General features: G+C 41.9%; 1 protein-coding gene across 4 annotated transcripts; it reads right to left on the bottom strand.

Moving 5' to 3' along the window:
- Positions 1-95: 95 nt before the first annotated feature.
- bag6l (BCL2 associated athanogene 6, like) lies at positions 96-25,526 on the bottom strand. Of its 4 annotated transcripts, none has more exons than XM_080442902.1 (26): positions 25,383-25,526; positions 20,322-20,406; positions 19,464-19,581; positions 18,825-19,051; positions 18,245-18,316; positions 18,009-18,131; positions 17,714-17,916; positions 17,156-17,288; positions 16,842-17,045; positions 16,172-16,385; positions 13,342-13,404; positions 12,700-13,010; positions 11,585-11,707; positions 10,584-10,662; positions 10,006-10,337; positions 9,050-9,296; positions 8,506-8,675; positions 7,923-7,976; positions 7,706-7,808; positions 5,066-5,190; positions 4,068-4,202; positions 3,766-3,822; positions 2,797-2,949; positions 2,023-2,130; positions 1,518-1,664; positions 96-949 (listed from the first exon to the last, which is right to left on the bottom strand). In XM_080442902.1, the coding sequence occupies exons 1-26, from the start codon at positions 25,457-25,459 to the stop codon at positions 851-853; spliced, it is 3,762 nt and encodes a 1,253-aa protein (XP_080299028.1). In that variant the 5' UTR covers positions 25,460-25,526; the 3' UTR covers positions 96-850. The 4 variants fall into 4 exon arrangements, with proteins under 4 accessions (XP_080299028.1, XP_080299027.1, XP_080299029.1 ...); XM_080442901.1 differs by having other exon boundaries at positions 2,743-2,949; XM_080442903.1 differs by lacking the exon at positions 25,383-25,526 and adding an exon at positions 20,876-21,009 and having other exon boundaries at positions 2,743-2,949.
- Between the last annotated feature and the right edge of the window lie 1,529 nt (positions 25,527-27,055).

Raw genomic sequence — 27,055 nt, forward strand, 5'->3', positions numbered from 1 at the left:
CCTTCATTTCTATCCCTCAATTGTTTTTATTGATACAAGGTACAAAACAAAAGGTATGCAATTAAATAAAGATGGCAATCCAAAGGGAACATTTTTGTAGAAGTAATGTTTATTCCAGAGCACAGATTAAGCATTCACATTTTTGCAAGTAATTCTAGAAACTGCAGCTGTGCTTGCGGACAATGGCATAAACAGCACACTGTCACACTATCATGCTCTTGATTATACCATGTTATTGTATTTCAACTTTTATGGTAAAAACACCACATCACTGAGGTATCCTGTAAGTAGACATGGGAAAAATCTGACAAAGACAACATCCTAAAATTGACATGGAACAAATGATGATCTGTGCATCATGACTTCTAAGCATGAAACGGCTAAAAAATAAAAAAATAAAAAAATCCTAGCCATGATCAGCAACATCCGTTTATTCAGTCTAACAAAGAGCTGTGACGATTACATCACATTACATTGTACAAGTTGTGCTAATTTACAGTTGAGCGTACACGTACATATATATAATACAGTTTGTGACATTAGAATCGCTAAAGCCTTCATACTAATGCTTAATTTATGCTCCATCGTACAATGGTGTTGCGCACTGAAAATAGCCGACATACAGTCAAGCTTGTAGATAAGCTATTTCTGTCGACACCGTAGCACAACAAAAGTATAGATGTTTCCCGCTGGTGACAGGTTTGACACTTTCTCAAATTCAGTGATTAATATTTCAACGACTAACTCGTCAGTTCTGCCATCCATTTCTCGGAGGTCTCTCAGAGACTGAAAGGGAATGTTACAGAATGAGGTGAGTGGATAGCGGACGTGTCTGATGAGCTGGGGGGGATTAGGAGTCCTCTATGGAGAAAGCGCGATGTGTGTTGGGGAAACGTTGCGAGCTATAGTTGGGGTCGTCCCTCACTTTCTCTTTTATGTCACTCTTCACCTAATGGCAGGGAGGAAACGAAGGAAACAGGTTAAAGACCCAACAGAGGCGCTCTACTATTGCAATAGTGACTGAACAGTTGGAAAACAAGATGGACCCTTGTGAGCGCGTAGTGGAGCACATCTCTCTGCCAGGCCATGATGTCAGTCATCTACTCTATGCCTAGCTCTATATTTAGGCAAGGTTTCAGCCCAATTTGACTACCTTGATTTCCATAAAAAATGCAATATGAACTCATTTCCTGCCATACACGCATAAAGTCGTTCTATTAAATAGTCCACATTATTTTATTTTTTTTGTACACAATGTCGCTTCTACAGCGTTTCAAATATCATCGGATTAAGGTAATTACGCTGGAAAGGGGATAACAAACGATGTTTAATACCTTGACGGGTGATGTGTTAAATTATTTAAAAAAATATAAAACGTGAAAACAAAACTAATTTGGCCTAGTGGCAGCGTCTACAAGAGATTTTGGTGCTGCTGCAGCTGTTTGTGAGATTATCCCCACACACACACATACACACACACACACCTTGCGGCATGCCGGAGACAAATGATTTCTTACTTGTTCTGTGTAGGCTTCCTGCAGTTCTGGCGTCTCTAGTTCCACCTGTAGGCTGTCTGGCTCTGTGACTGGCCTGACACCCGCAGTCCGAGCAGCCCTACTTACAGCGTCTGACAGAGACAGGTGTGGCCCGTCCCCCTGGGCAGTCTAGCAGAGAGGAAAACACAATCATACGCTCTGTCAATAATCATTATGTCTTTAAATTTAGCGATACTGAAGGAATCATTTCAAATTTGGCTCATTGTCAGACATTTTTCCAGCATTTTATTCTATATTCCTTTAGAAGCGTAGAATGACTGAGGAAAGACATGCAATAACTGAGTTGGATTCGAACTCGGGTTCTCGTGATTTACAAGGAGCGTACGCCATACGGCTAGTGCACTAACTGGCTGAGCCACCCCACGCTTAGTATATTCTGTGGTAGTAGAATTCTCTGAATGCATTAAGCAGAACCTCTCTAGAGCTAAAACTGAGCTTTAGGGCCTTTATGCACCAAAAAACTTACCTTCCTCCTCTTGGCTGGCATGCCATGCAGGTAGGCATCGGAGAGAGGTGGCTGCGCCTTGATCTTTCTCTGAGACAGCATGTCATGTCTGATGATGGGAACCCATTCCTACCAGAGACCAAATGAGTCATGGTTATATTATATTGTCGCTGTCGGGCGGAACGGAATGTCCAAAACAGTTACTTCAGGAAATGGGGAAAAAATAACCTGTGTTTCAAAGGATCCAATGTAGTTATTATTTAGTCACAAGGCCTTATTAATACTTTTTATTGGTTATATATATATATATCTTTATAAAACCCACAGACCGATTTAACCACTTTCAACCTGGCTTCCCTATTTTGAGTAAAAATACTCAAACATTTACAAAAAGTTTAAAAAGTAGCCAGCTGACTTAACTACTTTTGCCTGACACCGTCATACGACAAAGTAAAAAATAGGACATTAATATTATGAAAAAACATAAAAAGATGATATATGGATATACAAGGTTTATGCCTGACAGTGCCGTTAAACTGTGTTATGGTTTCCGTGTTGCACAATAAAAGGTGAATTATTCCCAGAAAAAGTGGGAATATTTGAGTTACCTAAAGGGAATGGGGGCATGCGACGCGTCGTTAGCTTGAAGATCAGTTCTTGACGGCAAGCAACACCGTTGTGTGCCGGAATATAAATTAGGCATTAGCTTAATTTAAGACAACAAAGACCACTAAATCTTACAGGTGGCACAGCGGCCGCCCAAGGTTCCACTTCAGCTCCTGACTCTTCCCTTACTGTTGACGGCACGGGGCCTCGTGTCTCCCCTGACGACGCTCTACGGGAGGGCGTGGTCTCTCCAGGTGACGCTCCAACCTCGCAGCTGTCCCCAGACGAGGCCATGACCTCCTCTGCTGTGGTGGCTGGGGCAGGGGACAAACTCTCCTCCATCTTAGATGCATGTGGAGGGAGGGAGGGAGGGAGGGAGGGGGGGGGGGGGGGTGTCCAGGTGTACAGAGAGACGGAGAGCGACAGCGATGAATCATTACATAAAGTTGTCGAGGTAGGTTTATGTTTTGTTTATGTGCTTCAGATTGATGGCTAATTTCTTTCTAAAGCCTACATGTAAGCATGCCAACAATTAAAACATTTCGCAATATACAGTAGAAAATTCATTATACTTCAGGCTTTAGTGTCAACAATAACATCAGTATTTATCTTGTGTTTCAAAAGTGTACATTGTTATGACCTACAAAATTGCAGCATTGCTAACCAAATAGACCAACGCCATTTCAGAGGAAGTTCAGCAGCTATGTAATGACAAAGCATGGGAAGTGAGATAAAGAAGCTGTTAAATTCATGTTTTCTTTTGAAATGTATGAACTTTGCTTCTTTCTATCTAGGAATTCATAGAATAATCGACTGTTGTTGTCCCAGAGTCCAATCATGCGGCAACGGCGTGCTTATCACTTCAGTTATGATAAAGATGTGCGCATACTAAGGATAGGACCTAAACACAGTGCTCAGGCACTGATGTTAAAAGGAAAGTGTTTGTGTGCATGCGTGTCATTTCAGACCATGTCGACTTGCATTTCCTAAGGCTAACAAGAGGCCTGGGCTGATTTTCTCAAAATAAACTGTTATAAATAAACACAATATAAGCTAAGATATAAGATAAGATATTTGTGTGCGTCATTCAACAGGGACTTTGATTAATGATAAAACCATGGCGTTTAGGGACAGGTGAGCAATGATGTAGACACTCACCTCCACATTCTGACTCTCTGACTGCTGTTGGTCAGTCTGAGCCTCAGCGGAGTCACTCTGACACATGAAAACAAAAAGGATCCGATTACTATAACAAGTAACAATCTGAACAGTTGTAGACCAGTTGGCCTTTACAAGACCCCTGGCCACTAGCCACTGCTAGTTTTATATCTGCATTCAACTGACAATCTAGACCTCCATCTGGGACCTGATTAGAGGTCTAGACGGGCTGACGCAACAGGTACCAACTGGGGTTGGGAACAAACTTTACAATGGAGGTAAAGCTTGATGTGTGTTATTACTTGTGTATGGATGACGTAGTGCTGGATCTGGTCTTCAGTTACAGGATTGTGCTCCAGTATGACATGGAGCCTCATGGACATCATGCTGGTCAGCCAGTTCACAAGGCTAGGGTTGACTTCTGCAGACATCCTCCTCTGTAAACATTATAATAACAGGAAGATTTCATACAAAGTGCAAATCAAGCAACATTGTTCAAAATAGTCATGCCATAAAGTATAAATTAGTCTTAAAGCTAGTGGCTAGAGGACAAATATAAGACCAATGATATGGTTTAAAGAGTGTGGCAACACTTCCACATAGATAGCTGGCTTCCGTCAGGTGAAAATGCCACAGTTTGAAGGAAAATCCCTCTATCTTGCTGTGTCTGGGGTTGCAATGTTATATCATCTTTATCAAGATGGCAATGGTGGGTTCTTACTAATTCTCCTCTGCAAAAACGATTGCGACGTTAATGTTAAATGATTAAAGCAAAGGTAACGATAGTAACTCAAATATGATTGTGCAAAGGAGATATAAGCTGGGCTACTCTGACAAACCGGATCCCAGATGAACCCCCAATTTAAATGTAACATCTACTACTCATACAGGGGAGAATCTCTCTTGTACAAGGGGGACTGCACTTCAGACTAAACATGCACAAACCTTGTGCACAAAGAATCTCCATATTTCAACTTTTTATGATTTTTTGGGCAACTTAATGCCCTCCTTCGTTGTAGTGTCACGAAAAAGTAGCGAAAAGCTCTGAGCTTGTACATCTTGTAAAGCATCTTGTAAACATCTGTTCTTTTTGCTATCTTTGAACTCTTTTTAAAATGAAAATAAAAGTAGTGAAGTGTGTCTGTGGGTACTAGCAAGAGCTTGTGACTCAATAATAACTACACTGGATCGATTGGAGCAGGTTTTTTTTCCATTTCCTGAAAATTAAAGTTTTTTTGTTTCCCACCCGACAGCGACGATATACAGTACAGTACTGCATATCTACATTGTTCATACTAACAATGCGGTGGTTGATGACAGCGGTCAGGGCTCTCTGCTCTCCTCCCAGGCAGTAGAGATTGAGGGCCAGACACTCAAACAGGCCCTGGGTGCACAGCAGGAGTAGACGGGGGCCAAAAGTGTGATCTACAGCAAAGGACCAAACACACAGAGCGAGTATCTAACTGCTGTATCATGAAGTATATACACAAGTGAAACGGAACAGGGAGGTGGGACATAACGTTGAGTGGAGACTGAGAGCTGCGTGCGTTTGAGCTTTGGAACCTACAGAGACTGATACCCACTGTCTGCACATCTCCTATGAGCACTCGTCTTGGAAATAGCAGCTCTCATGACCCACTTGGAGGTTACCTTACCTATGACTACAAAGTAACAAGACAGGGTGTAATAACGCGAATCCCATGTGGATCTCTGACATCATCATTGATGATTTGTTTCCCATACTGCATCTAATTTTCTACACTTTGTAGTGAGGCATTGATGTGGTCAAAATGACAATCAAGGTGCACGCTAGAGATGCGCAGATCACGGTTTTAGCCACAGTTGCCACAGATAACCGCAGTTTGGGTGGATTTGGGTCAATCAAATATAATTATTAATTCATATTGGATAAACCTCGGATGAAATAATGCGGGTAATAAATTAATGACATCCATCTACAGGCCTATTATAGCTTATAAAAAGCATGAAATCTCGGCGTGCGCGTGTTTGTAGTATTTTAATATTACGTAATTTTCTATCAGGCACAAATTAGCCGCCTACTACACATACACACACACACACACACACACTTCTAAATAACCTAAATAACAACACAGTGGAAAAGGCAGCTAAAGTGAGAGAGAAACAGAGGGAGGAATAAAAGTATAGCGTGGGAGTGATTTAGTTAAGTTGTTAAAACTACCGATGACGAGTGCTAGTGACAAAAAAGCCCACCCGCGCATCTATAGCGCACGCACTCAGCTTTAATTTATTCAACATCAGTCATCTTCAAATTTGGGCAAGGATTCAACCGATCCAAGCCCTTCATTATAAAATTTTTGATTTTTCGATCTATAATTATTTATTCATTCATTTATTTTTACGAGCGCTTTCCCATCACAACAGCCATTTAATGTGAGATAGTCAGAGACTTTTGTGATCCAGTATTAAACTATAATGGGAGAATATTGGATTGGTTTGATTTTATCTTAAGTTTTTAATCTTTACTCCTGTAGTTTGTACAACACAACGATAATAGAGCACTGAAGTCCTGACGTCACTGCCAGTAGAGGGTGCTTTTCCGCAGGTTCGTGGCTTTACTTTTTGTGTTGATATCCTCATTGGGGAATCTTAGATGGCTTCATATAAGAACTGTGTTCCAAAAATAAACACACCACCCTGGCGATTTTACTCATATGGATATGAAGCATCGACCGAAGGTGTAAATGTACACATTTACCCAAAGAGTAACACAATATAAACACTAGAAACGAGTCAAACAACCCAAAGACTACATTTCCCATGAACGCGGCTGCTGTAGGGACAGTGATTTCAGACCCGGAAGTAGAAGACTTAAGGCAGAATTAATTCCATTTTCGCCAGAAACAGGCTGTATCAAATATGAATGAATATCATAAACGATGCAGAGCCACCCCCCTGACAAAAACGCCAGGGTGGTGTGTTTATGTTTGGAACACAGTTCTTATATGACGGGATCTAAGATTCCCAAATGGGGATTTCAACACAAAAAATAAAGCCACGAACCCGTGAAACAGCGCCCTCTAATGGCAGTGACATCAGACTTTGGTGCTCTATGCAGCACACACCACTATGTCCACGATGTGAATGCGTTTGTGGAAGTAACAATACCAGGTACCCTCCCTTTTCACTAGTTTAAGGACGCCCAGTACCCTCCTGGTCACACCATGGGCAGAAAATGGCAAAGGTGGTATGTGTTGCAATATTAAAATTGCCTTGAGGTGCGTCACAAATGTAAGATCCAGATTTGATTGGCCAAGCTTTGCGTGACATAGTGTTCTGATTAGCGGCCTTCACATCTAGTATGTGTATGTATAAACAGCCTGTTGCAGTGGCAAAACAAGCCTCTACAAAGGCCCATTTTAAAGCTATTGCAAACTCCAGCCAGCACATCAATGCACGTTCGGTACCGTGCACCCAATAATAATCGACGTAATATTATATACACACAGATCCGCAGCATAATTTACATGACCTGGAACAATATATGAACCTAAGCCCGATCCCCATGAATTCTGAACAGTCTCTGTGTGGGAAGCCGCCTCAGGTTCAACAGTCTGTGTTTTACTGTTGGGAGGAGGCACTATGCATGCACATGGTAAATGGTGCATTTATATAGCGCTTTTATCCAAAGCACTTTACATAGATTGTGCATTACATTCACCCATTCACACACACATTCACACCGATGGCAGAGGAAACCATACAAGGCACCAACCAACGATTGAGAACTGCTGAAAGGGTCCCACAATATGTGATTCCCTGTGATCACCTGTCTGTGCCAAGTCACAGTGCTCTACTAGGAGGGAAAAGATGCTGTTAAATGTGCGATTCTCTTGATTTTTAAAGCCCTTCACCATAACACAGATTATAGAAGTGAATACAGTAGGTGAATATTTACCATTACAGCGCAGGATGTGTGTAGCCATTCGAGTGAACTGCTGTCTGAGGAAGGACATGTTGGTCTGAATAATGTCCACTCCTTCTCGCACTGTAACTGTGGCCTAAAAACAACAACGCACATGGGTATTAATATATTATCAATTCATAGTGCATAATTAACATATTTCTTGGCAGTGTGGGTGTGTGAATAAATTAATGAATGAGCTAGCTCTTACGAAGCTCTCGGCTATGTACTCCTCCAGACCGTTGATGAGGTCTTCGGCTGCCGTCTGTGAAGATAACAGTTCATTTAGTATAACAGTCAAAGAACCATTTATTTTGTATTAGCCTTTTTATGAGCCTTTAATGATAGCGAAAGTGGAGATAGACAGGAGACATAAGAGAGCAGGGAAGTGACATGCAGCAAATGGTAAGCCCGGCCCAGGAATTGAACCATTGACTCACTGTCAGGCATTAGAGCCTATGTGGTTACGCGCACCAACCACTCAGCTATTTGGCGCCCCAAGGAACTAACCACTTAAACCCTAGCGTCCCTATTCTGAGCATGTCATAATAGGCAAACATTCGGTGTAAATAGCTTATCTACATGCTCACAACACACATTGATTTGCGACGCTTTGTGGGCTTGCATATCAGCAATTTTTGGCTAAAGGATTTGGAGTAGAGAAAGTGTTTGGTGTTAGAAAAGGAGGGGGCCTAGTAAAGACCCCTGGGGCACTCAAAAGGGTTTTAGTGGTTAAATTGGCTGCAGTTCAGAGTTGGTCATCACCAGCAGGTGGCAGTAGAGCACTAACTCACAGCAATGTTGGCATCGGTGGGCTCGCGGCCCTGGAGGTAATGCTCTGTGAAGAACTCGGTGAGCTGGGGCTGGATGCGGCTCAGTGGCTGTGCGTTCCCATGGAGCAACAGAACCATGTCCACCATGGAGAAGCTCTGACACACCAGAGACAGCAGATCCCCAAAGAACCCTGATAGGGAGACACATGATCCTGCCATTAAACTGCTGACAACCCTGTTTGTATTATCCTTCTCTTCTGATCATTTTAATCTACAAGTCTGAACCCATATCTATAAACTGTACACCTTCAAGATGAAAACCGTCTGAAACTAAATCAGGACTGCAGTGTAATCCAGGATAGCATCACAGTCTCCTGCCTCAGTTTGCTGCTCTAGATTATTATCATTTATATTACAATAAAGCCTGAGCTACAGCAGACCGAAAATGTTCAATCTACAAGCTCACAACGTGGCACCTTGCGAGTGATACGTTGTGAGCTTTTAGATCTGCCATTTTCTGTGCAAAACACCATCATACAACAACGTATGAACCAGCTTGACTCACCAACAGCGTCTCCGGACCCTGGAGTGAACAGGTTGCTGGTCTGGGACAGCCTCTGGATGAACTGGGCGATGCTCTCGCTGTTCCCCTGCTGAGCGCCCAGAGAGCCCATCATGGTGGACAGCACACCCTGAACGATGCCTGTGAACAGCTCTGGACTCAGGGTGTCTCCCCCTCCGGCGGGGGCCTGGGGGGCAGGAGAGGGGCCAGTGCTCTGAGGTGGGACCTGCGTGCCAGCGGCCGGCGGAGGCTGTTGATCAGGATTGCAATCAAACAAATGTTACGACTACTGAGGAAGAATTGTGGTAGAATTAATCTTTCATTGTTATGATGTTCACCTTTTCTCTTGAGATTATATTGACTCTCTCTGTATATTATAAAAGTCAAGCAGACTAGCTCAACCCTGGCATCTATTGTTTTGGGTACTACACCATGGATCTTATGACACAAGCAGCTTCTCCCTTATCTTGAGTATAATTATGGTATGATCCTGGTGTTCCCACGATATCATGTATTAAAGCACAACCGCCACCTTGAAATAAGTGTCTCCGACTCCATTTGCCTCATCAATTATTGATTACTCCAGAATTCCAGGACAACAATAATTTGCACTTTGATCTTGATTTAGTTTCCATAATTATTTGTATCCTATATGTCTTTCTTCGTTTATGTATAGCACTTTCGACTGCCTTTATGAATGAAATCGTGATGAGTTCCGATGTTTTAATGTAAATGGCCATTGATTGCATTGAGGCATATTTAAATATAAACCTTGAGTGAAAGATTTGTTTCTATTTTGTTTTGTTCAATAATGCACAATACATCCATAACATGTGCTATACAAACAGATTTGCTTTGCATACAATTCCATGACCTGGTAAAAGGACATTTCTAGAAGGAATTCTGTGTATTTGCACACATTTAGAGTGTGTGCACCTCCAGTGGACATTAGTGCTCACCTGCATGAAGTCGTGCATGCCTTGGAAGAAGCCAGGAACCCCAGGCACAGTCACGGTGATGGAAGGTGCTGCTCCAGAGCTACCACCCCCTGACCCCGACACTCCCCCCAGCAGGGAGCCCAGTAGCTGGGCTAAGTTCCCTTCAGGGCCCCCCTCTGCTGGCTGTCCCACAGAGGTGGTGCTGGTGGTGTGGGTGGATGTCTGTCCGGAGGTGTTGGTTGAGGAGGCGGGGGTTGGCGATGGGTTGGTGGTGGAGGGGAAGGAGGAGTCAGATGAAGAGGAAGTAGAGAAGGAGAAGGATTGGGATGAAGAAGATGTGGATGTTGGATCACCTGTAGATGTTTAAAACGAGAAAAAGTCAGGTTTCCATCATCTATGGCAGGTTCTCAATGTGGGGTTAGGGGACCCCACCATTAGGGGTCCTAGCGTTGAATGAGAGTGAATCAAGAGACAGGTTCAAGATTCGCGAGGACAGGGTCCCAGTGCGAATTGGGGTCCGTGGCCAAATGCATATCAAATTGTGTGTCTTTGAAATTAAAAAAGTCACTGGTCTATGTTAAATTTTAAAGATGAGTCACCTGGCTGCCCAGGCATCAGGAGCTGTCCAACCAGACCGCTGATCATCTGGGTGAGAGGGGAGGGGGCCAGAGGTGTGCCCTGGGGAAGACAAGAAATAATACTACATGAAGGGCATAGCCTTGTACTACGTTGTACGACGAATAGCGTACAATCCACAAGCCAATATCCAATCTACAAGCTCATGACATGTTATGAACATGTAGATGTGCTATTTTCACAATATTTATTTTTGAAAATGCCCAAAATAGGGACGCCAGGTGGAAGAAAGTGGTTACGACCTTTTACGCAGGCATGCAAACGGGGGTGCAAAAGGGGTGAAAAAGGTGAGAATGACACATGACCAGGTAAACTACAGACCCACTAGAGGGGTCTGGGGGTCTGTCCTATCTGGGTAAAAGGCTACTGGCTACACTGTGTTTTAAGGCTGAATTGGTGAAATCATTCATTCATTTTTTTTCTTTTTCTTTTGTCTTTTCTGCCTTTATTGATAGTATAGAAGAGAATGACAGGAAACAGGGAGAGAGAGACAGGGAGTGACGCGCAGCAAAGGTCGTCGGAAACGGGACGCAAACCTGCAACACGCCATCAGGCATCAGAGCCTATGTGATACGCACCTGGCCCGCTAGGCCAGCGGGCGCCCCAAATCCTTAATTCTTAAAGTAAACCATAAGACCAGCTTTCATTGACAGATGATTTACTTGCATCAATCTTTTGCTTTGAAGAAGTCTATGGAAGAAAGTCTATGATGTTATAATGACACAGTGTAGCCAACCTTCTACCAAGAGAGGACACCCCAAATCTTAGAAGAATTTAGAAGTGAAATAAATGAGTGGAATATGTAAGGGAAAGTGGTATGTGATGGATTCCTCACTAGGGATTCAGTGCACAAAAAGACCTCAGAGACGGAATTTTACCACCTTTTTAGAAGCCACCATGGAATTACAAAACCACCAACACCACTCTTTCAGGACCTGTAGACCGGACCCCCTGCATGCTGTACCTGTCCTGGCTGCTGCCCAGCAGTGGGAGGTACCGCTGCCCTGAGGTTGATGGTGGGTCCTCTGATGCCAACAGGTGGGGGCATGTGTGGGGAGAAGGAAGGTCTGGTGATGACAACCCTGGCCTGGGGAGGGTGAGGAGGGTGAGCTGGGTGCGAGGGAGCATGCATCATTGCATCACTCTTTCACTTTGAGCAGGCATTAGGGACGGGACGTTTAAACGGTTAACCGTTTAAAGAAAAAAAAAATTATTACCCGTTTAGGACAAATTATGAACTCATAAATAATATAAATTATTAAAATACTGTATATAATTGTAACTCAAACAAGACTCTAGAAGTGTTACACGCTAGTTGTTTTTCAAAGTGACCATTGCCACATTAATTGGTTCTAGATGCGGTTCATTCCAATGTGGGATGCGCACTGCTTTGATGTGCCCCGACATGCTCTCATTACGCCACTGTAGTGACAGCTCAACGTGTTCCACAGCTCAACGTGCAAGTCCTGCAACCTAGAAAAAAAATTGACTTGACTTAATGACTTGTCTTTTAAAATAAACTAACAAACCGTTTTGATCTGAACCCGTAGCTGATAAAGAGGACATCTAGCAAACCACACGGCTGTGGAAAACATTTCCAGAAAGACAGATGACCGTTTAATTTATTTGGACGCTGTATTAACCTCGTCTTGTCTGTCTGGAATGAGACTGTTTCATTCACTCCTACTGTTGACGTCAATTCAGCTGCGCTACATACAGTAGAATGTGATACAATTGCTGCAAATTAAATTTGTGTAAACATAATGTCATGCTATTAACCGTGTTTAACTGTTCAACACTCCCTAGTAGGCATGCATCACTCCTTCCCTTTGAGTACCCCCCCCCCCAAAAAAAGTTACAGTTACAATATAATAATCTTGTATCAAATATAAGATTTTTTAAGTGAAATAAGCGAGTGGAATATGAAAGGGAAAGTGTTATGTGATGGATTCCTCACTAGGGATTCAGTGCACCCAAGACCTATGAGACTGAATTTTAACCACCCTTTTAAAAAGGCATGGAATTACAAAACCACAAACAGCACTCTTTCAGGACATATAAACCCCCTGCATGCTGTACCTGTCCTGGCTGCTGCCCAGCAGTGGGAGGTACCGCTGCCCTGAGGTTGATGGTGGGTCCTCTGGTGCCAACGGGCTGGGGGATATGTGGGGAGAAGGAAGGTCTGGTGATGACAACCCTGGCCTGGGGAGGGTGAGGAGGGTGTGAGGGAGCAGTCCCGTCTGCATTGTTGGCAGGGCCGGGTGGCATTTGGCCTGGATGCCCCCCGACAGAGGCGGCAGCAGCCATGGCAGCGGCCTGGTGGGAGATCTGGTGCACAATGGCCTGCATGAACTCAGGAGGGAGTCCGGGGATCTGGATGGGCGTGGCACCTAAAACACGAGACACGTTGAATCTTACACCTTGTCATACTTCGTACCCTTGACAAATGTACATTTCAAATGTACTTTCAAGTAAAGCTCCACAGCTTTTTATTTTATTAACATGAGTGAAGTATTTTCAACTCAAATGTCACAACACCTTTCTCAATCAAAAATACATCATTTATGTCAAAAGGATCCCTTAAGTAGGAGATGATTCAAAACACTAAATCTCACAACATGTGGACTGTTAGAAACGGACCGAGGCTGAAAGTTACGATGGTGAGATCTGTTAATGTAGAATATCTTTCGGGAAAATGTAATCTTATATGGTAGCACTCACCAGGTGGCCCAGAACTGCCAGCATTTGGCTGACCTGGAATCTGTGACCCACCGGCCGACTCGCCTGTGGAACACAACATCAGCAGGTGGTCAGAAAGTTATCTGGATCATGGATAAACAAAACTGACTCCAGAATGATTAACTCTTAGCTGGGACTGCTAATATGTTTACGACAATGGTTCTCAAAGTGAAGTCCTTGAGGGGGTTCCAGGGGGCCCCCAGCCAAATTAGTTAGCATCTTAATCAGTTTAACCATTCTTTCTCCAAAATATAAGACCAGACAGATATCACTTCGCATTGTGACAAATGTAATGCAATAGAGGCAAATCTTCTCTACGGTTTCGCTCTTTGTCCTCGGATAGAGATATATTGGAATAAGATATTTGAGACATTCTTCGATATTGTGAGTACTCATATATATTGATCTCGATCCTGTTCTAATTATACTGGGAATGTCAGACTCCATTTCTATGTTGAAGGGAGCAACTTCTCTCATATGGTCTGATCACAGCTAAAAAATATATATTTTGACAAATTTGAAAAAGAAGGAGGCTCCTACATTTAAACAGTGGCTCAATGAAATGACTAGTACTAGGGATGGGTCAGAATAATCGAATAATAGTTTTTATGATAAAAAATCGAATATTAAATAAATATTTTATTTACTTATTTGTTATTATTTTTTAATTCTGTTGCAAAGACTATATTGTCATCCAAACCCTGCCCACAGTAACTACATTTTAGAGGATACCTAGTATGGGTGTAATATTAATTTATTCTCTATTTTGCGTTTACAGGATGTAATTAAAAATCGAATTTTAGGGACTTTATAAAAATACACAAACATTTATTTATTTTTGTCCTCATTATGACCTAAAAGTGTGAAAAACATATTTTTCATTTCACCACATCTTTAATGGTTTAGTTACAATAATGTAAAAGATGCACATGCTACCGTCTGTTTATTTCTGAAAACCAGTTTATAGGCCAGAGCACCGAAGTCTGACGTCACTGCCACTAGAGGGCTGTTTCACAGGTTCGTGGCTTTATTTTTTGTGTTGAAATCCCCATAAACACACCACCCTGGCGTTTTTGTCAGGGGGGTGGCTCTGCATCGTTTATGATATTCATTCATATTTGATACAGCCTGTTTCTAGCGAAAATGGAATTAATTCTGCCTTAAAAGTCTTTAGAACTACTACTTGTTTAACTGGGTCTGAAATCACTGTCCCTACAGCAGCCGCGTTCATGGGAAATGTAGTCTTGGGGTTGTTTGACTCGTTTCTAGTGTTTATATTGTGTTACTCTTTGAGTAAATGTTTACCTGTGAAATAAGGTAAACATTCAGTCGATGCTTCATATCCATACGAGTAAAATCACCAGGGTGGTGTGTTTATTTTTGGAACACAGTTCTTATATGAGGCGATCTAAGATTCTCCAATGAGGATATCAACACAAAAAGTAAAGCCACGAACCTGCGGAAAAGCACCCTCTACTGGCTCTATGCTGTTATTGTAACCTAGGATGGTCATTTGATGAAAAAACTAAATTGTCTGTCCTGATGAAGGTCTAACGACCGAAACGTCGAATAAAGAGCTATTTTTTTTTTTGCAAGATTCAGACGGTGTGCAGGTCCTATTTTTTGGTTTAACCATCAGAGATCTCCTCCCAAATTGCGCATTTTTGACTTACGCACCTGTCGCCAACCCTTGAGGTGCGCATCGGCCTCCTTCACAAATGAAAAAAACTAAACAAATCCCCAGAACAATCCCCAGAACAATTTCACACAAACAAATCCCCCCCAAAACATTTAAATAAAAATAGGTCAAATATTCGAATAATCGTTATTAATAGAATTATAGTAATAGAATTTCATTTTGGTCACTTTTACACAACCCTAACTAGTACACTTCACCTCGAAAGAATAAGGTACTCCTTAAAAAATAAAGAGACAATTTGACACGGTTTGGCTGCCCCTCGTTCGTTACTTGAATAGTAATGCTTGATGGACACAACACCATTAGTGTGGTCGACTGTCTACTATCGTCTTCTTTTAATTCTTTACTCTTTACAAGTGTCCTTTTGTTTTCCATTGCAATATTTCACTTTGTTATGTTATGTCACTGAACAGTAAGGGTGGGAGGGATTGCGGGTATTCTTTTTTTCTGTGAGCTTGTCGATTTTTCAAAACATCATTTTTTAAAACATTTTAACACATTGGGTGCCAGCATTTTTTCATAACAACTTACGTTGGGTGCCAGCAGTCTCCCCATTGACTGCGCTTTGCTGTTTAAAGCTCTAGACTCCACGAGGAGCAAATCCATGTAAAAAAAAAACATCCATTCATGTTGCGCGATGACCCTGGCTACAGCCTGGAACGATAACATTTCACTCGCGAGTTACAATGGGGGGGGATCGCGCATCGCGCATGACCGGTTTTCCCCACCGGAAACAGATTCGGAGATATAGGTGTTTTAAAGAAGGAAATAGACAGGAAGTGGATGGCAGCCATGTTTTTGTTTTTCCGGTGATCTATCTGGCCTATCCTTCTCAAGATCACAATGGGTACTCCCAGAGCTGCTCTAGCCCCGCCCGTGTGGAGAAAAACGAAAAAAACAAAAAGACATATTTCACGGTCTGGACCGTGTTCGGCACCGGACCGCTACTCTGCGCAAACACGGTTCAGACCGTGTTTGGCACCCGATGTGTTAACAACACAAATCTTGTAAGGGGGTCCCCAGCACAAAATATTTTCAGATGGGATGGGGTTCCGTAGCCAAAGACATATACATTTGGGGGTCCTTGACATGAAAAGGTTTGAGGACACCAACCGTCAATGTTCATTTGCATCATAACCACAGGCTCCATGGTTTGATGGGTGATTCTGATGACTCGTGGACCTCCTTGTCCGGGCTGGTGATTGGCACCGTTGGGCTGAGAGGGCGCCGGCTGGTCTGTTTGGCCAGTAGTCGCAGAGGGTTGGGCTTGGCCTTCAGCCGCCTGTCTCCCATTGGACGTCATGGTAACTGTGGTCCCTAGGTTTATCTGTCGGAAAAACTCACATCAATCAATGCTTTACAGTAATGGTTCCCAAACAGTGTGGTGAGCCACAAGTTCAGGTGTGCTGTGGGATTTTCAAACAACCACACATTATTATTGCAATAGAATATACAGTATACAACTATACAAAGAGTTACATTTACTATATCAGTATTTTATGCACACATTTCTCAATACAAATTCTATACCCTAAAACATATTACAACCACTTTCAACCTGGCGTCCATATTTTTAGTTCATAACTATTTATTTTCCACAAATAGCAGATCTACAAGCTCACGCATGATGGGCTATTTCGCTATGCCTTGAGATTTTGACTTGCCCAAATTAAAAATCCACTGCTTTACAGCAACCGGCATGTTTATTTCCTATGATGTAAAAACAATATTTCATATGGGCAGGAAAAATGAAATGACCATCATCATGGCAAAGTCAACGTACTGGAATGGGCATGTGTGGCAGCCCAGCCTGCAGCAGGACAGGGGAAGTGTAGTGGGACATTGGTCGCACCACATGGAGGTGTCGGGGAGGAGTAGCAGCGAGGTTACAACGCAGGTCGCCCAGGGCCACCAAGGTGTTGCCCAGTAGACGCAGGGCATCCCCAACCATGTTCAGAACACGCTGGTCCTCTTCTCTTTCCTGGTTCTGGAAATACAAACAAACAGGATTGTTAGACATTCTCTCCTCAGTCACTGGTGTTAGTTGTATGTGTATTATAGATATAGAAATATATTTTACACATTTTATGTACCCACATTGTTGTTGTAGTCTGCTGAAGTGGCTGCGCCCAGGATTGAATGTGTTCTCTCAATGAAGGGACGCAGTTTCTCCTCCACCCGCCTCACTTCAGACAGAACCTCCACAAACTCCGCCGGGCTTGGATGATGACTGAAAAGGCAAACAAAGTAAACGGGAGAAAACTTTTAAAACAAGGAGACCCGCTTGGTTTGTTTCCCTCCAGGGGATGGTATGGTATATGATGGAATGGTATATGATATTGTCGCTGTCAGGCAGAAACCATGCATGTCCAAAACCGTTCCATTTTCAGGAAACAGAAAAAAAAGAGCCTGTGTTCCAATGGATCAAATGTAGTCGTTTAGTCACAAGATATTTTGAATACTTTTCATTGGTTAAACATTTCTAAAACGAGCAGACAGACTTAAACACTTTCAAAGCTTTTAAAAAAGAGTGAATATCTTGTAGGACGAAGTTAAGTAGGATATTCATGTATGAACAAACGTGAAATACGGAAATACAAGGTTTCTGCCCGATAGCAACGATATGGTGGTATACCGGTATATGGTATATATTACTTGGGACCAGAGTGAGGCGGTCCCTCCGTTTGGGTGGAGGAGGTAGAGGAAGAAGGAGCGGGAGGCGGTGCTGGTGCTGGAGGGGTGGTGTCCATGGGCTGTGAAGCTGCAGCTCCTGTTGCTCCTGCAGTGGAGGAAGAGGAGGAGGAGGAAGGCTGAGACGTCTCCGGCTCCGGTTGAGCAGTGGCATCACTGGACTGACCCTGAAACACAGGGTCAAAAGCATCGCTCTTCATACAACGCACACAATCACTGTTGAGTCTCTGGGTAACTTCATTTTTGGCAGACGGCTCACCTCCAGTCTGTCGATCAAAGATCTAGCATCTCTCAGCAAGTTCTCCGCCAGCTGCAGTCTCATCCTTGGCTCACTCTGCAGTGATTGGTCCATGTTGATGTGCACATCCAGTGAGCCATTGCTCTGCAAACAAACCATTTTCAAAAGGTTGACAAAAGGATTAAGGACTGAAAATGCAGAAATGGGCAGCAAATAATGTGACAGATGGATCTACTTGGCAAAGAGTCTTTCATTACCCCAGTACTGGTGCTGACTCTGGCATTCCTTCCCGAGTTGCCAACCCCTGCCATCATCTGCTGAACTTGCATCTGTAGAGAAGAATCACAATGATAAGCTCTTAAATTTTCTGGGACTAGCTAAATGTTTTGGCAGGCAATGCTACATTATTGGTACTAACATTAACATCTCTCAATAGCCCTATTTGGATGAGATTAGTTAACCGAATAATGTCTGAGAGGGCAGCATAAAATATTTACCAGACCCCTGAGCTGGCCAAAAAAACAGTAGGTAATCTGCTGTGTAATTTCCACAGAGGTACATTAATCCTGTCCCAACAGGGCTATAGACATTAGAATATGATTAAAGAACGTCATAAAACTTCCTGTCAAGTTTACAAACACTAACAACTACAAACAATGCACAATGGTCATGATGGTTTCACCTATTTTCCATGTTATTTTTTCCAGCGGCAATAAGAAAGTAGATGTATGATTAGTAAAATGTGGTGGTTTTCCAACATAACCACTATTATCCGGGTAGAATAAGAGGTTCTCAATCAAATACACAGTAAAAATAGTGACATTGTGAGTTTGTTACCTGTATCTCCGAAGGATCCATAATGTTGACAGGGAGGTTGAAGGTACCAAGCATTACATAGCTGTTCCCATTGCGGTCATGTGGTCCTCCTGGGGGGGCTGTGGATGCGTGGCTGGTGCTAGGTCCACCCTCCGCCCCCCCTGAAGACACCCCTCCACTTCCAGAGCCAGTCAGGTTGGTCTGGGGCGGTGCTCGCTCCACCAGGTGAATTACTTTCCCATCCACATCTGACAGACAAATTAAAAGGACCACCATTTTTTTGTGCATCTTTTAGCCTACTGACTACAAATCAGGAATACTTGATTACTGCCGACCATTTCCAAAGCATAAACACAATTCTAATTAAAACTTTCAGATGATAAACCAATCTTAAAATAACTTGCTTCTCTGGCTAATATTCATATTCCATCCATCTCCAACAGATCCTGTTTTATTTTAAAAATCCTATTTGGCCTTTAAAATTGCTTAAGATGTTGCCTGAGTTTGGAAGGCATTAGTGACCATAACCACTGGGTTTGTTTTGTTCTAGCATTAGTCATTACATTACATTATAGAATAAACAGACTGTATATCACATAGTATGATGCATACTACATAGCTATTGTTTAACTGGGTAGAAAATACACTTATTTTACTCACTGTACTCGGTCAATGTCTTCTCATCTTGCAATACTCTGCCCTGGTAGATGAGCCTCTGCTTCTCCACTGGGATCTCAACAGATGTGGCAATGTGTTCCTTGAACTCTTTCACAGTTAGCTGAGGGCGAAACGCATAGACACACTCAAATACCTTCAGACAGCAACATCACAAATTGTCAAATACATGAATGAGGAAAGGAGACGTGCAATGATTATGAGGTTCTCTCTGCAATGCCTCATAAGTACCCAGTTAAACCCTCACTGTTAATTTATCCATTTGTAGAGTGTACAAATGGACCGAAACATACAGGTACTTTTGGTTCCATTTCCAGTTATAATTGACACTGAGGATTTTACTGTGTAAAGCAGTGGTTCTCAACGTGGGGCAGGGACCCCCAGGGGTCTTTGAGGGGTTTATAAGCGGTCCCCAGCTAAATGAGTTGACTGATAAGCTAATAAACACAACTGCTCCTAATGGGTAGAATGGGTAGATAGATAGAATACTTTACTGGCAGTTTAAAACAAGTCACAACAGTATCATTATACATGGGTAGAATTGGTAACGTTTGAGAACAAATTTCACATATATTATGTGCAAATGTACTGTGAAAAATTCCCCAAAAACAACTGGAGAATTGACTTATCTCCTATAGTAAATAGATATAGCAAAAATATTTTTTAAACAAACGACAGACCACCAAATCGTATCTGCTAACACTTAGATAAAGATAGGTGTTCCACAGATATAAAAAATAATAATAATCTAGGTCCCTGGCCTAATAATGCATATCAAATTGGGGGTCCATGAAATGAAAGGGCTGAGGATGAACTGGTGTGTAAAGTATGAAAGACCATTACCTCGCCTCTGACTTTGTAGGTCCTACTTTGAGAATCCAGTGTCTTGACAGTGACCTCAATCATGGTACCAGGCTCCGCCATGTTTCTGCAGTAAAAAAAAAAAAAAAGTGCAATTTATTACGTGTTTTACTTCAATGAACTATAGCTGTCAACGTTACCGCAGGAAAAGCCAGGCAATCTGTTCCACTCACTCACAACCAAAAAGTATCAAGTATCAAATCAAAACCACAGAGGAAAGGGTGACACAATATTTGTCACCATTTCCTTTGTGGTTTTGACTTGATACTTGATATTTGTCACAAATATCATTCAATCTACCACAATTAAATGTAGTAATAATCCAGGTAACGGTTGATCTCACTTGAGCAGAGGTTTTACTGCGACGGTTTGGTTGTTATTGTTGTTAGCCGGCCGGCTAACGTTGGCTAATCCTAATTAGCTAGGAGGCTGGCTAGGCTAGGCTAACCAGCTAAGGTTAATCTCCCGAAGGAGACGGCTGTCTGTTTAAGGTCCAATGTAAAAAAGAACACTCAGACTGTGGTGTTTCTTGTTACCTAGTATATCTATCATCAAAGCAGTTTGATTTGTTGTAATAAATTCGTCGTTTGTCGACTGTCTAACGATGTGTAGTTCTTCACACGTTAGCTTAGCAAGCTAAATAATTTTCCCGTAAAAGTGCGACCCCGCTGGTCGTTTCTAAAAAGACCCGTCTGACGTACAAGGCTCGGCCAGTGTTGCCATGTCCGCTTACTGTAAGCGACTTTGGGCTTATATTTCTGTGAAGTTGCTTGTAAATATTGGTTGTGTTTTTTGGGCTTGTTTCTAAAGTCTAATTGCTTATTTGGGCTTGCTTAACATCTTTTAAATTATTTTAACTAGTGGTTCTCAAATATTTTCATGTCATGGACCCCCAAATGTGTCCCTATAAACAGCTTGTGACTGCAATTTGTTCCTGATGACTCTCCTGGTCTCGGGCAAGGACAAATTGCAGGTTGAAAAAACCCTTAGCTCTGAACTCGGCACGCCACGGCCCAGGCACCCTAGGCTGCAATGCCGATGACCTTTTCTGCGTGTCACCCCCCATCTCTCTCCCCATTTCCTGTCAGCCTACTTTCCCTATCCCTCTCATAAATAAAGGCATAAAAAGCCCCCAAAAACTTTTTGTACAGGATCTCCTCACTGGTCAGTAGGAATACATTGAGGACTCTAGCAGGAGCACTCATCCAATGTCAGTATGGCAATGCATGCACCTCAATGTACCACAAAGGCCTTAAAACAAACCCCTGCTCATTTTGCTAGGATGGCTCAGGGTAGAGGACAGAGTAGAGCAACTTGCAATGGGCCTGGTCTACAAGATCAGGCCACCTCACCACAAAGACACCCATGTACCTGTCAAACTACTTCAAAAACATTAAACACAACACCAGAGGGAGCTCCACAAATCACGTTCAACCCAGATTTGGCTCAAACAAGGGGCTAAATTCATTCTACTGCTATGCTACCAAAATGTGTCATAAAATGATGTGTCATATATATGTCATAAAAAAGTGTGAATCCTTACTCTCCTTCAAAACTGCACTTACGGGTGACTGACTGCAATAAAAAAATTCAAACTTATGAACGGACCTGTTAGACAAAGTATTTTAAATGTAACTGTGCTGTTTTACTTTTTTTTTGCCTAATAAAATATTCAATCAATCAATCAATCAAAACCTATCACCAGAAATTGGGACCCCAATGGAAACAAGCCATAGTGCTTTCTTGGGTTCAATCCTTTTAGCATTGTATTTGTATTAAATTGCACTTTTTGTGATTTTTTTGCAAGCTGTTAATAAAGTATTCAATAAAAAAAAAGGTTTAAAGTGCTCATAATGGCCCAGTGCCCTAGTTGCTTATTTTGGTTTTTTTTCCTAGACCTTGTTGCTTATTTCTCTCACAGAATCTGGCAACACTGGTCTCGGCACGTCCATATCAAGTGCCTGAGCGCTTGTATGGTTGTCAATATCTCTGATTGTCACTTCTGAAATGTAATGTGTTTTGGTGTTCAAAACGTTGAAAAATTATACCTGTTGATATATTCTATATAATATGAATTTTCAAACACAATCATGCATAGCCTAATATGAAAACTAGAATTGTTTTAAACTAAAGTGGAAATAATAAAACCGCAAAGCTGTATATAAAATGAATATACACAATGCATACAACATTGTATTACAATAATATAATACATTTGATATTCAATGTATTATAATAATTATAATTATAATAATCATAATAATATTTATTATATTATATTATATTATATTATATTATATTATATTATATTATATTATATTATATTATATTATATTATTTTAGACGTAGTATGAATTTGAAGCAGAGAGCTTTTGGAAGTTCTCTCTTCCTTCATATAAAACGGGTTAGGCTCCATATATTTCCCAACAGAGTTCTTAAAATAGGTTGGAGCGCCTTTTCCAGGAGGACACACCTAAAATGAAGCGAATGAATAACCACCATACATGCAGTAGCCTACATACAGTGCAGTGGTGGAAAAAGTACAAATGTTTTACTTATGTAAAAGTATCAATACCGCAATGTAGAAATACTCTGTCACGGGGGGAGATTCCCCCGTCACGGGGGCAATTGTAACACTCTGACTTTGTGCATTAAAAGTAATATTATTTTAGTATATACTAGTGAAAGCTTATTAATTAGGGCACATATTTATATATTTTTTATAACAAAAGATGACTAGTATATTTCAAGTGTATTCTGTCAATCATGAAGGAAAATGTATGTGTTACTTTTGACCCCAATCTCCCCTATGTTTTGTGATGATAATCGAAATCTGCAAAACTAGTAACTAAAGATGTCAAATATTTGTAGTGGAGTAAAAAAAGTACAATATTTGCCTCTGATGTAGCGGAGTAGTAAAATTACTGACATTTGGAAATACTCCAGCAAAGTAAAAAAAACACCTCAAAACTGTACTCAAGTACAGTACTTGAGTAAATGTACTTAGTTACTTTGCACCACTGGTGTGTGTGGTTCATGCCAGGCGTCAGTCAGACACTCTGCCTGTGCCGTGCCTTCCCTTTCCTTGACATCATAGGCAAGTTGAGACGGAGTCGTAGTAGGTGTGGCAACAGAACAGCCAGAGGAGGAGTGTGTGTGTTGATGTGTGTGTGTGTGTGTGTGTATGTATGTATGTGTGTGTGTGTAATTTGTGCCTCATTCAAAACGCAAAACTGTGTGTGAAACTGTCCTGATGCAACGCAAAAATCCGAGAGCTTATTAATATGTGTTTATGTGGGATCATAGATTATTGCGTCTCAGTGTGAGCTTCTTCTAGGAACAAACTTATAAATAGCTGGAGTGTGGACTGTGGAGCGCCCTTAAAGTTGGACTTGGGATTGTAATCACGCGAAAACACCGTTTCTCGGTTCTAAACTAAACCTAGAAGACGTCCATGGACTTGAAGTACTTCATGGACCTGTTGTTGGACTCGAAATAATGAACGTGAACTTGGCCAAGTGATCAGAGGGGTGGAGGACTGGAGGTAATAATTTAGTTTTATTTTATTTTAGATAATATAATGAACGTTTTCTCCGAATCCGATCATATAATGCTAGAGATGGCGGCCTTTCTCCATGTCTTATAATATAAGACATATTAGACTTATATATTGTGTTCTTACTATTTGTTTGATTGGTTTTCGTCCCTGTTCTCGTGTAGGCTATATAGAGCATGGTTGATATAGGCAATTGTAATCGGCACAGAATAAACACATAATTTACATAAACAGGAATTGTGTCAAATCCAATAATTGGAAGGAGTAGCCTACATTCTTTTTTCCCTTCTAATTGCCAAACTTCACCTCCCCATCCCACCCCCTATGATCTGACTCATAGGTTGTGTTGCATTGCATGCAGCTCTCCATCATTCTCTTGCCTCTTTCCCTTTCAGTCTGCAAATTTCACCCCTCGGGTCCCCTCAAGCACCCCCTCACTTGGCACTCTGTGGAGGTAGCTACCATGCGAAGATTCAGCTCTGAAGGGTCCTTACTGGATCTGGACTTTCTCCCATGGAAGAAGGTGGCGCTGAAGGACCCAGCATGTAATAGGAATAGGGAGTCGGGCACCTATACCCCCCACCTAGAGGGGGACGAGGCAGCCTATGCCAGGTCGCCCACCCTTCCTCAGAGTCCTGCCATCCTGGAAACGGGGCCGAGCCCGTGCAAGACAGAGCTGACCCGGGAGCTCAGCGCCAGTGTGGAGAACTTCACGGAGCTCAGCAACCGGGATGACAACCACCTGGGCGTGGGTGCCATCAGTGAAGGGTGCCGAGCCTACAGTGACGGCCAGTTGGCCCCCGCGTCCAAAAGCAGCACCGAGAGTTTGGAGAGGGAAGACCACCCTCCACCCTCCTCACCATCCTCCCCTGCCAGCCCCTTTTCCTTCAGTTCGTATCACCGTCACAACGCTAAAGCCAAGCTGTCATCGGCCAAACTGCACCTCAAGAGCCTGTTTGGGCAGGTACTGTAAATGCTCATTGTGAAGTTTATAATTTCTTTGGTGTGTACCCGTTAAACCTGCCTAAGTGTGCTTTGTAATGGGAAGTATTGTGCTTACTCAAATTCTGCCATCATGGCGTTATGGAAATTATGGCTTTACTGGGTTTTTGAGAGCCAACAGGAGGGGAGTGGTGTTCCATAATGTATTTTCTTTTTTCTTTTTGTTTCAGAGCCCACATTCGTCAAACTCAAATTTATTCAATGCAGAACAGAAAGACAGGTAATTATCATGAGCAACCCCTACTACACTATGCTGAATTGACCAAAGAAATAACTCTTTAATCTTAGCAGGTCATTATTGATTGCAATACCAGAGGTCCTATTACACCGCAATTAGGGTACAAACTGCTTTTTAGAAAAGATGTAAATGTGGATAACCTGTTGCATTGATGTGTGGACAAAAAATAGATTACATAACTTTTATCTTATCTCACTATCACTTTCTTCTCTCTTTCTCTACATTTATGTCACCTCTTCCTCCTCACCTCTCATGTTCCTCCACAGTGCAAAAGAGAGGAGATCTCGTCTGCAGTTTATGCGCCAATGGAGTCAGGTTGGACATGGTAAAGGCAAGTTCAGCCGGGAAGAGCTGGAGACCTGGGCCGAATCACTCAACTCCCTCCTGGCAAGTCGTAGTGAGTTTAGCTCTTTTCAGTCTCACATGTTTCTGCTGTGATGTCAGCATGACGGACTAATTCATCAGACGTCATTGGTTTCTGTGTGCTATGCAGTAAAAGCTAAAAGCTTGACAGTTCTGACCTCAGCCAATTCTATAAATAGAACATACCGTAAACACTGACTCCTTTATGGAACGCAACTATTGTAGAGGATAGTGTGACTATTCCTGTCTCACTGCCTCTAAAATTAGAACACTTTTAAAAGACACAGTGTTTACAAAAAGATATAAAAGCTTGACTCTAAAAACAGAGTGCTCCATGTATGGGAAACATACATTCCCTATCTCCTGATGCTGTCCTATAGTTTGACAAGTGTTAAGTGTTGTAGGATTTGGGTTCCCAAGCAAGTGTACTGATCAGACAAAGAGGGCAGAAAGACTTTGTTTTTCTTTGAATTCGTCAACATTGTACCACATTCATCTGTTGCATGAAATGACGTCATACTGCAGTTCAAATTTCATTGATTTGATTTGTTACTTTTTAAATCAGAAAGGCAGTTTTTCTTTTATATAATTTTTATTTTTATATATTATTTATATGCATATTATCTTTGGAGGAGAGTCTACTCTTTTATAAATTATGTTTTGTGTTAACCTGTACTTGGGAATTAGTGACTTTCAAAGCTGAAGCTGTGTAGTAGTTTTACTGAGCATGGAACTCCCTGGGTCATTTGGAATGTAACCCGTTGTTCAGTAATGTTTTAGTTGAGAATAAGTGGTGGAAGAAATGGACAGTGCATTTTTGGTACAAATGCTTCTTCATTACCAGCACATAAATAGTCAGAGACTTAAATCTTTATTTTTGACTACATGTTAACTGTATGTTGTATGGTTCTTCTGCTTAACTTAACCAGCTCAGTTGGGCTTAGAGAATGTATATTTATTAAGGCTCAGGAATTGATTGTTTGTATGACTCACTGTATTAATTTGTGATTTAACAAAAACAAGATATCTATGAATTACTTTGTAACATGTGTATGTGCAGTGCAAGTTTCCCCAGAGTCCCCATCCATCTAGTGTACAGTAATCAAATGTGAACTAGATGTTGTAACCATGGTGTCTGCATGCAATGTTGGGCCTTCCACATTACCCCCCCCCCCTGTTTACACAAAGTAAATATGTCCCAACAAAGTAAATATGTCCCAATCCCCCACTTGCAAAAACAAGAAGTGACAGATATTTAGGGTGCAGTTGTAAAACAGAAGGAAGTAGACTAGTTTGTATCTAGACAGAATAGCCATCATACAGCCGCAGTTTCTCAACGAGAGGGTCAGAACCCAAACGTGGCTCATAAAATATTCTTACAGGATTGCGGACAAAGAACAACTTTTATAGAGAAATATGTTGGTTTACATATATACTGGATATATACTATGATATGTATAATCAATATCCAATGAAGTCCCGCTACAAAAGCCGTTGTGAAACACTGGTGTACACAGTGTTATTTGTCTGTACTTATTAGCCCTGTGGGGCTCCGTG

The sequence above is a fragment of the Gymnoscopelus braueri genome, assembly GCF_963280865.1.
Source record: "Gymnoscopelus braueri genome assembly, chromosome: 11".
Taxonomy (NCBI): domain Eukaryota; kingdom Metazoa; phylum Chordata; class Actinopteri; order Myctophiformes; family Myctophidae; genus Gymnoscopelus; species Gymnoscopelus braueri.